At 46.1% G+C, this 11,236-nt stretch overlaps 1 protein-coding gene across 1 annotated transcript; it reads left to right on the top strand.

Moving 5' to 3' along the window:
- Positions 1 to 8,864: 8,864 nt before the first annotated feature.
- LOC127348677 (dirigent protein 1) lies at positions 8,865 to 9,539 on the top strand. Its single transcript, XM_051374621.2, has one exon. The coding sequence runs from the start codon at positions 8,913 to 8,915 to the stop codon at positions 9,453 to 9,455; it is 543 nt and encodes a 180-aa protein (XP_051230581.1). The 5' UTR covers positions 8,865 to 8,912; the 3' UTR covers positions 9,456 to 9,539.
- Positions 9,540 to 11,236: the final 1,697 nt, after the last annotated feature.

Genomic DNA, 11,236 nt, shown 5'->3' with positions numbered 1-11,236 from the left:
CCGTAGTGGTATGAGGGTATTGCGTTGTTGCAGAGGATGATGTAATTGGTATCTTCGCGATATATTCTCTTTATCAAAAAATAATTACCTTTAGCTCTAATTTAATAGATATAGAAATAGATATAGATACAGATACAGATATAGATATGGGTACAGATATGGATATGGATATAGATACAGATAGATATAGATATAGATATAGGGTAGGTAGGTAGATAAAAGTACACGATTTCTCTAATTTAATAGATATAGATATAGAAATGAATATGCATATAGATATAAATATATAAATAAGGTAGATAGGTAGGTAGATAGATCGATAAATAAAGGAAATAATACTTAGCGGGGCAGCTGGGCTAGTACTAGTACATGACCTGTCTATAAGAAATTGTGTACTTTTATCGTCAAGATAAGTGGTGATCGAGCATAGACTGTAAGCAATCTCAGCGAGCAAGCATAGCATGCAGCTCCTACCAGTCTTAATCTCCTTGACCCTCCTTGTGGGAGCAGCGGCAACCAGAAATCCCCCGACGCACCTCGAGTTCTACCTGCACGACATTGTGACGGCGGTGCCGTCGAGCCCAGCGACGGCAGTACGTGTTGCTAGGGGAGTGACGCCGCTGCCCCACAACCCTACCATCCACTTCGGGGACATGTACGTCATCGATGATCCTCTAACGGAGGGACCCGACTTGTCGTCCCCGGCCCTCGGCAAAGCACAAGGATTGTACATCTTCGCGTCGCGGACGGACATGGCGCTGATGCAGACCTTCAACATGGTGTTCACGGCGGGGCCGCACAACGGCAGCACCATCGCTGTGGTCGCAAGGGAACCCATCCTCGACCCCGTGAGGGAGCTGCCGGTAGTTGGCGGCACCGGCACCTTCCGCGGAGCCACCGGGTACGTCCTGTTCCGGACATACTCTGCAAACGGCACCAACTCGGTGATCCATGTCGACATGTACGTGCGCGCTCGGGTGTAGGCACACCACATTAAGCACCTGATTTATCAGTTTACGCACCCATATATGTGGTTCCTCGAAATAAAGAACAGATTTACTATCTGGCTATATTGACTAATTTCTTTTGGCCAGCTATCCAATTTCTGGCTGTCTTCTTTTGTCCAGTTCTTTTGTCACCGGCCATTTTGGATTTCTTCATTTCCCTTTCTTTTTCATTCCCCAATTTTACACGCGGAGTGCTCTCTCATGTCGAGAGGGAGGGGATCAGAGGAGGAGCGACAACAATATCGGCACTGCCGGTAGGGAGAGGTAGCTCCAGGATCGCTGAGGTGCGCGTCACACTACAAGAAAATGGCACTGTGCCGACGGTGTGGACCTATGCCGACGGCCAAAGGTCGGGGCCGTCGGCGTAGTCCACGGACGCCGAGGGCTGTCGAAACACCGTCGGCATAACTTCACCGTCGGCGTAGCTCCACCTATGCCGAGGGTCACCGTCGGCACCACTTAACCGTCGGCATAGCTACAGGTACGCTGACGGTCACCGTCGCCGCAGCTTCCGCCGTCGGGCTTCCACGCGCGTTTGCGTCTGTAGTCGGCTCGCCGTTTGGTCCCAGAGCTACGCCGACGGTTTAACCGTCGGCATAGCTACTGCCGTTAGGGTCCATCCTACTCTAGCAACTCCAAGATATGCCGACGGTTATACCGTCGGTCGTAGGCTCAGTTTTTTTTATTTTGCATAGTTTTTGCTAGTTCAAGGGTTTGGTTTTTTTCTTAGTAATTTTTGTATGCATGATACTTAATGGAACTTTTTGCTTGGTTTTATTTTCTATGTACTTAGTAATGTTTGCATGCACGATTACTTTATATGTTGTTTTACCCTGAGCACTAGAGTTAATCTAGAGATATGGTTTAACTAGTACACATCATTTTATGTGACCTAGTACCTACAAAAGTCCATTTGGTCAACTATATATCATTGGATACCGGTCAAAGGGATTGATCTACAGGGCTCCCGGATTAGGGTTTCGTCTACCGGGGGGAATATTGAGGTAGGATGGCCTAATTATTGGTACTACATATTCTTATGACCTAACACAACACAAAGTAATAGAAAAGTACATGGTCAAGTATCATTGGAGGTCGTTCAAAGGGGTAGATCTGCGAGGCTCCTGTATTAGGGTTTCGTCTACCCGACGTTGATGATTTCCGCATACATGGGCTAGCACTTGGTAAAATTCAGGATCTGTATGTGGAAACTCCTGCTACGGCTCAAACGGAGCCTATTTTATGGTAAATGATTCCCAACCTATGGTTTCCATGTGCATATGTCCTAAACAAACCAAAGTAAATAAAGAAGTCCATTGGTAAAGTCTCGCACGAAGAAAGCTATAGGGGTAGATCTGCGGGGTCCCCGCCCTAGGGTTTCCCAAGATACATATCACCGGAGCGTCGGAATCGCTGGAAAACTTACATCTGTCCCTAACATATGTGTTCAAGTGTGATGTAAGGTTCGTCTAACCTTGCATGTACCCGGTGTTGACGATTTCCGCATACATGGGCTAGCACTTGGTAAATCCAGGATATGTATGTGGAAACTCCTGCTACGACTCATCTGGGGCCTATTTTATGGTAAATTATGCCCAACATATGGTTTCCATGTGCATATGTCCTAAACAAACCAAAGCAAATAAAAAAGACCATTGGTAAACCCTCGCACGGAGAAAGCTATAGGGGTTGATCTGCAGGGTCCCCGCCCTAGGGTTTCCCAAGATACAGATCACCGGAGCGTCGGAATCGCTGGAAAACCTGCATATGCCCCTAACATATGTGTACAAGTGTGATGTAAGGTTTGTCTAACCTTGCATGTACCCGGCGTTGATGATTTTGGCACACATGGGCTAGCACTTGGTAAAATCCAGGATCTGTATGTGGAAACTCCTGCTACGTCTCATCTGGGTCCTATTTTATGGTAAATTATGCCCAACATATGGTTTCCATGTGCATATGTCCTAAACAAACCAAAGCAAATAAAAAAAGTCCATTGTTAAACCCTCGCACGGAGAATGCTATAGGGGTAGATCTGCGGGGTCCCCGCCCTAGGGTTTCCCAAGATACAGATCACCGGAGCGTCGGAATCGCTAGAAAACTTGCATTTGTCCCTAACATATGTGTACAAGTGTGTTGTAAGGTTTGTATAACCTTTCATGTACCCGGTGTTGACGATTTCCACATACATGGGCTAGCACTTGGTAAAATGCAGGATCTGTATGTGGAAACTCCTGGTACGGCTCATCCGGTGCCTATTTTATGGTAAATTATGCCCAACCTATGGTTTCCATGTGCATATTTTCTAAAAAATCCAAAGAAAATAAAAAAGAACATTGGTAAACCCTCGCATGGAGAAAGCTACGTGGGTAGATCAGCAGGGTCCCCGCTCTAGGGTTTCCCAAGATACAGATCACCGAAGCGTCGAAATCGCTGGAAACTTGCATATGCCCCTAACATATGTGTACAAGTGTTATGTAAGGTTTGGATAACCTTGCATGTACCCGGCGTTGACGATTTTCGCACACATGGGCTAGTAATTGGTAAAATCCAGGATCTGTATGTGGAAACTCCTGGTACGGCTCATCCGGTGCCTATTTTATGGTAAATTATGCCCAACCTATGGTTTCCATGTGCATATGTCTAAAAAAACCAAAGAAAATAAAAAAGAACATTGGTAAACCCTCTGCACGTTGGATCTCGAGAGCCAAGCGAAGGAGGCCTTCGTCGACGACGATTTTGAGGTAGCCTTGCTCTGCACCTAGGCTAGCTTGGCCGGGCCAACCACCGGGGAGCTCTTTGCAGACGCATCCCGCCACGACCGCCGCCACGTCAGATCTTGAGAGCAAGGCGACGGAGGCCTTCGTCGACGACGATTTCGAGCTGGCCGCCGAGCTCTACGACGACCGCGACCAGGCGCACATCAAGCTGGACAGTTAAATTGGTACGTGCTTCCTGTCTCCCCCATCTTCGCTCCCCTGCGGCTCGTCCGCTTTGTTCTTTGATGTGGATGAAATCTCGAGCACTCTCCAGGAGATGTTCGTGTGTAGTTTTTGGCGTAAATTGGTTTTGTTCTGGGCTGCTTGTTGCATTGCCGTTACTGTTATGGTCTTGATTCGGATGCTGCTTGTTGCATCGCCTGTGTTAAGAAAAGAAACTCGGAAAAAAATGATGCAGTCACCTGGTTGCTAATTTGTTAAATGGTTTAAGCACAGAAACTTGTCCAATTCATGCATGTAAGCCATCCTTTGGCAGAAGTTGTAGTGTACGCGATTACAATAAATTATGGCTGCTAAGGGCATCAGCAAACCTTTGTAACCTTGCTCTTATCGGAAGCTTCAGAACTTTCAGATCATGCAATTTTCAGTTAGGACAACTTGTTAGTGTTACTTCAGAAGTTCAGATGCAGAAAATATTCAGCCTGTTCCTTCTGGTTAAAGTTTTCATTTTTTGTTTCGGTGGATTAAGATAGCTTTTACCAGAAACTCATGGATGGTGGGAGGAATGCTCAATGCAGCAAAAAAATAGCACCGGTAGGTCTACAGCTTTGAAAGTATGGTCTGACTGTTTACCATATCTGCATAGGTACAGTTGCAACATTAAGATGGACATGGAATTTTTGCTAAATTAGAATTGCACATGCCCCCGTTGATTGTATCTAATCTGAGTAGCAGTAGCCACAAAATGTAGCGGTTACCTACTTAAATGATGAACAATCGTATACATGAAAGGGTGATTTAATATTGAATTACTGATGGGAAAATCTATACTAGTTGAGACAGACATGTGTTACGATTTCTAGCTATGGTCTGAATACCTTTGTTTTAGGTTCTGGTCAGAGTCTCTATGACACTACTTTATGGTTGCTGATGTGCATGTTGTTTTCTTTTCTAATTTATGATGTAAGTGATGTCATAATGATCTGTGTAAAATTGAAAAATACTGTACTCCAGTTTTCTCTGAGAGGTATCAGCCTTTCATTCTAAGATAAAATGTAAGGTTATGTAGTTGTTTCCTAATGCCACAATATGATTTGTTTGAACAAGGACAAAATAAAACTTTAAATTTGATTGTAATCTGATGCATTTTTTGGAAGCATGTATGTTGAGTGAACTGTGAAACTGTTATTGTGGCCAGTCCCGGTTTCCTCAATGGTTTTGATTGTTGCCTTGCCTTGGTTTTAGGCATCATAGCATGGTAATGTAAAAGTGTCAATGTGGACTGATTTACCTTTGGATGGTCCATTTTAATGCAGGATGGATGTATGAGCCGACGGCTGAGGCTTGTTCTTGGATGGTCCAACCACTCGCATCTGCTGCTGGAGAAAGGGGTGCACACCTGGAGCAGTCGCAGGTTGCCGTGGCGTTGGTGGAGACGATGCAGCAGCAAGGAGACCTGGAGGCTGGGAGACGAGTCTGGCCGGACAAAAAAGGACCTTTTTTCATGCTTCAACTGATAATTGATCTTTCCTGCTGTAGGGGTATGGTACTGTGACGGGTTTCCAATTTGGCGTAGATTCAGTTACAGCCTTGTGTCTTTCTCAAATTCATTGTGTTGTATTTTGTTAGCTGGGTTGTTAATGTGTATGTGATTTGAATCATAGAAATAAGACTTAATTATCGCTGCTACCAAAATAATTGCATGCACTTTGTTTTGATTACTTTTGAATCTGTGAAATTAAATCCTGACAAGTGGAGCAAGGAAGAATCCAAATTGACCTGATTAATTGGCCATTCTAACAACTGGGACTATCAGCCCAAGAAGAAATGTATTGTAGAAAGTCCAGCCCAAAAAAAGTAGACTGTAACAAGGCCCAAAGTAGAAAAAAGACTATTAAAAGGCTAAAGCCCAAACGAGAAATAGCCATGGCCTAGAAAAGACATGCTGAATTATTGGGCTCAGCCCATATAAACTGAAATGACCTGGCTAAATTTGCATTAAGATGTAGCCGCGTTGCGGAGCTATGCCGACGGTATAACCGTCGGCATAGATCCCTAGATGCATCCGCAGCGGCATGCTAGAGCGTGGCACGTGGCAAGATATGCCGACGGTGTAGCTCCCTCCGCCGTTAGCCCAGCTCCGTTAGCGCTGGCACGCCGACGGCTGCGTCGATGCCGACGGCCAGGTTTAACCCACGGCTTAGCGGAGATGTGCCGACGGTTTAGCTATACCGACGGTTTTATAGCTATGCCGGCGAGCAGCGTTGCCGACGGTCGTACGCCGAGGGTCACCGTCGGCATAGCCCTATGCCGACGGTTTTTCAAGCTACGCCGACGGCAATCACCGTCGGCACATCGTCGTTTTCCTGTAGTGTCAGGAGAGCTTCACCCGGCTGGGCTAGTACTCTTCCCCGACGATTTTGATTCAAATGGGTTATGATCAGGATGAAATCACCATGGTAGCTTGTATATTTCTAGATCTCTTTTGGTTGAGGCAAATCTTTGACGGGGCTTGTAGACTTGTACGTGGAGGTCTTGTGGAATTGGTTGTTGTTCGGTACGGCGATTAACTTGGTACCGCTGCTAATTTAGCTTTGCTCAAGGTGGCCTGAGGACTGAGGTGGTTAAGTTTCTCTAGTTTCAGTTATTCTTCTGTTCCTTTTTGTCTTCAGGCGGTGCATCACATAAACGCGGTCCCGTATTACCTGATAATATACTGAAAGACAGTGGAACCCAGAGGCCGGAGCTATGGTTCGTATGAGAGAGAAAAAAAAAACAAATATTTGGTCACTTGTAAGTTTGCTGCATCTGTAGAACCTTGACGCCCCACTAGCAGCGATGGCCTAACTGAAGCGGCTTGCACTGGAGCTATCGATCCAGATTGAGGCCGATGCAGTCGGGAGACCTGTATTTTGACTTGTGAGGGTATTCTAACCATGGTTCAAAAAAGCGTACGCCTAGGTACGCTTAAGCGCGCTTAAGCGCTGAGCGGTTGCCTTCCGCTTCGCTTTTGGCCTAAGCGCTCGATTAAGCGAGACAGGGAATCTGGTCATCTTTTGTGCTAGAATCTCCTCTATGCGAGTGTTGGTGTGTTGCCTGTGTTGCTCTGCTCCTTGCTCGACGCATTGATGCTATATTAATTTGATTAGGTCTTGCTTAGCTCCTTGCTACTCCATTACTGCTTAGCTACTTGCTACTCCAGTACTGCTTAGCTGCTTGTTTGTGTTTGTTACATTGTTTGCTTAGCTGCTTGTGTGTTTATAAGATATTGGAGCAAAACCGAGGCTAACCAAGGTATTAATCCCCGTATTTCTCAGAAATGTAGCATTACATGCTTAGGATACAAATTTACAGCATATTATAGAGGTATATGTGCCCATCTTGACTTCCCTGTTTCATGTTCGTACGATTTTAGCCTGAGCGCTTAAGCGGCGCTTAAGCTCGCTTAAGCAGCAGTTCCTCTAAGCAGTGCCTCACCGCTCGCTTAGCGCGTAGCGCTTTTTTGAACCTTGATTCTAACAGAACTCTTGCCATTGCCATAGAGTGGCTTCACTGAGGGTTGCTCCGGTGCTCCCCCCTAACCCAAGTTGAAGGGTTATAGTTGGATTAATTTTCTTTGTTGGACCCGCCGAAATCCATATCGAGTCCATGTATACCTGTCTATATTGATATGCATGGTATGTGTTCGTCATGTAAGAAAATAAAAAGAGGTCACATGAGCAAGATCTTTATAGGACCTTTCTATTTCGGCACACGCACGTGACCTTAGATAGGTACAAAAACGAGGTACAACACAACGCGGACCATACGGGCATATAGAAGGTTGTACGGACGGTGGACCTACACTAAAATTACGTCGTACCCCCGCTTATGAACATATATGAGAAAATCTCCACCGTTGTTGTGTTTGACGCGCCTAGAATTTTTTTTTTTTTTGAAACTAGGCAAGAGGCTTGCCATTCATTGATATAGGAGAAGAGAATGACCAGTTTATGAGGGAAACCAGCCGAAAACCGATACAACACAACACAACACGCCGGCCCCGAGGCCGCGCACCACACGAGCCGACGGCCTAGCCACCCCAGTGGCCAAGGCCGACACCCTAAAACACCTCAAAACGCCACAAGGCGGAGGCAAAAGCACGGAGCCGCCGCTCCGACAACCACGCCGACCCCCGGGGTCGCGCACCACCTAGCCGAAGACGCAACCGACAAGACAGACAACACGAACAACAAACTTGCAGTGAAGGGCCTCCACAGTGATGCCTCCAACGAGGGGAGCGACGTCCGAGAGCGCCGCCATCACCGGCATCGGCCGAGGCCGGTGCAGGGTTTTCACCCGGAGCACACCGAAACCGAAGACGCGTTCGCCTGACCACCGAGTCGAGGAAGCCAAACCGCTCGTCGACGCCGACAACCAACCCGCTCCACAGCTCCCTCCGGCCGACGGAGCAACCAAGGCGAGGACCCCAGCAGGCAAAACGACACAGGAAAGTGTCGCCCTCGCCCGATCCCACGAGGGATCAGGGTTTCCCCCGGAGGCGCGCCTAGAATTTTTCTAAGGGGGGAATTTTTCTAAGGGGGGAGCACCGGAGCAGAAGTGGGCTTCACTGGCCGACTCTACAGTTTTCTGTATAGCTGAGAAATTTGACTTTGAAGCATATCAAATGGGTATATATATTCGGAAGTCGACAGTCAGTCCAATAATTACATATATTATTAGTTCGAAAATCCTCGAATCTGGTAACCCGTCTCTTTTAGAAGAAGAGAAGACCAATATGAATTATACAGATGCAGGCTGCAGCGGAAAACACTAGCACAACTATTAGTTTTTTCTTTGCCTATCGAAATATAGGGCAAGCAGGCTATAAAAGAGATCGTGTACTTTCTATCGAGCACAAATTGTAAACATTCCGAGTCTAGATAGACTATACCGTACACTTACGTGTGTCTAGCAAGCATACACCATGCAGCTCCTACCGGTCTTAGTCTCCCTATCCCTCCTCCTCGTGGGCGCTGCGGCGGCCAGGAAGACGACGACGCACCTCAACTTCTACTTGCACGACATCGTGACGGCGGGGCCGTCGAGCCCAGCGACGGCGGTGCGCGTCGCCAGGGGCGTGACGCCGCTGCCCGTCGACCCCACCAAACGCTTCGGCGACATGTACGTCATCGACGACCCTCTGACGGAGGGACCCGACGCGGCGTCCCCGGCCGTCGGCACAGCGCAGGGGTTCTACATCCTCGCGTCGCGGACGGACATCGCGCTGCTGTTCACCGTCAACCTGGTGTTCACGGCTGGGCCGCACAACGGCAGCACCATCGCCGTGCACGGAAGGGACGCCGTCTTCGACCCCGTTAGGGAGCTGCCGGTCGTTGGCGGAACCGGCGTGTTCCGCGGAGCCACGGGGTACGGCCTTTTCCAGACATATTCCGCAGATAACGCCACCTTCAACGCGGTGCTCCAGGTCGACATGTACGTGAGCGCGCGTGTAGGTGCACCTCATTAATATGCTTCCATTGTTCCATGCATGTGTGTGTGTGCTGGTTCATACTGTACCATGTATGTTTATCAGTCACGGTTATCTGTTAATTCCACCACTATTGCGTTCATGAATAAAATGAAAAAATTGTGGTTCTTAAACGTTGATTAGAGTGTACCATAAGAGAGATCGATCTTTCTTATTCCTTCTCAAAAAGACACAAATGAGTAACAAATCTTAGTGCATATGCTTTGGAACCGTCATTTCTTCCAAGAATGTTGGGTCTTTCATCAACCACTACAGGAAATGCACAAGGCCTCGACGGCCAAATCCTTTGCCGACGGCTTTTTGTCGGGGCCGTCGGCATAGGACCCGGTCCTGGCAGGCCACCAACATGACCGTCGGTATAGGTTAGCTGTCGGCATAGGGAGTACTGTGCTGACTGTCACCGGGGGACGTGTGGCCCGGCGGACTCCGCCGTGACGGCGAGGCAACAACGTTAGCCTATGCCGACGGCAAAGCTATCGGCACATTTTTTTCTCTTCAGCCCTATGTCGACGACAAAGCCATCGGTACATTTTTTCTTATTTTCACCCCTATGCCTTCGTTTTTTTTCTTCTTTTAAAAAATAAAATATTTTGTGATAACCATGTATTATGTGTTCTAATTGTTAGGAAAATTAATAAACATGAATTTTTATATATTATGCAAAATGACGTCATGCTTCGGTAAAACGGCTTTTCTGGTTGCATAGGATTTCCGATGAAAACATTTTTATATGAAAATGTATCTACAGAAAAAGTTACATCCGATTTCAACCGCCTACGGCTGTTTTGCGATTTTTAGATTCTTCAAAATCAAAAAGGAAATACGAGTTTTTCTACGTTTTAGATTCAGTTTTCATATGGAAGATGGAAAACAGATCTGGGACACTCTAGAGAAGTATGTCCCAATTGATTTACTTAAGAATAAGCTCTCGTTTTAAATCCATTGCAATTTTTTATTCTTCTTCTTTTTTCGAGTTAGAATAAAAAGATAAAAAGAAAACAATTTTGCATCTTTGGCACAATCTATATTTTCGCGAAATGGATCATAATAAAATGGATTTTAGGTATCTAGGGAAGATTCACTTGGAAGTAACTATTTCCTAGATACCTATGCACGGTACTTTATGGATGAAAAAATAAAATAAAAATATTTTATTATTTCATGATTTATTATTAAAAAATGGTTATTTAGTCAAATATTTGTTCGGAATTCAAATAATAATAAGTGTGATGTCATGGCCCAAGCGTTAATAGGATTGATAGGGTACTATTGTCAACAAAAAATAACTCCTCTGCTAGAAGCTCATCCAAAAGGAACGAAAAAGTTAAGCATGTTGGGTGTCCGAGTGCAAAGTTTGACTATTAATAAGTAATTTGACCTGATATTAAGCATGTTTAGAGATTAAACTTTCAAACAATTCAGAAAATTGCCTCAAAAAAGAATTTGAAAAAATGATTTTTTTTAAATGATGCACGTGGACCTTCATGGCCTAACGGTCGTTAGGCCTCCACGGGACCCACCTGGGGGCTTTGCCGATGACCAAATAGGCTGTGCCGAGATAGTATTATGTCGACGACCTTTTGCCTATGCCGAGGAATTCAGGTTGTCGGCACCTTGACTGGGTGTTGTAGTGAACCCTATTGTACCTGAGTGATACAATATTATGTTATAAACTTATAATCCATTTGTCACCCTCACACCCACCCAGAAAGGCACACAACAGTTGTATTATGATGTAATTCGGGGAACGCTCGACACCT

The sequence above is a fragment of the Lolium perenne genome, chromosome 4, assembly GCF_019359855.2.
Source record: "Lolium perenne isolate Kyuss_39 chromosome 4, Kyuss_2.0, whole genome shotgun sequence".
Classification (NCBI taxonomy): Eukaryota; Viridiplantae; Streptophyta; class Magnoliopsida; order Poales; family Poaceae; genus Lolium; species Lolium perenne.
Note: the sequence above shows the minus strand (reverse complement) of the source record. Positions and strands in the feature narration are given on the sequence as shown.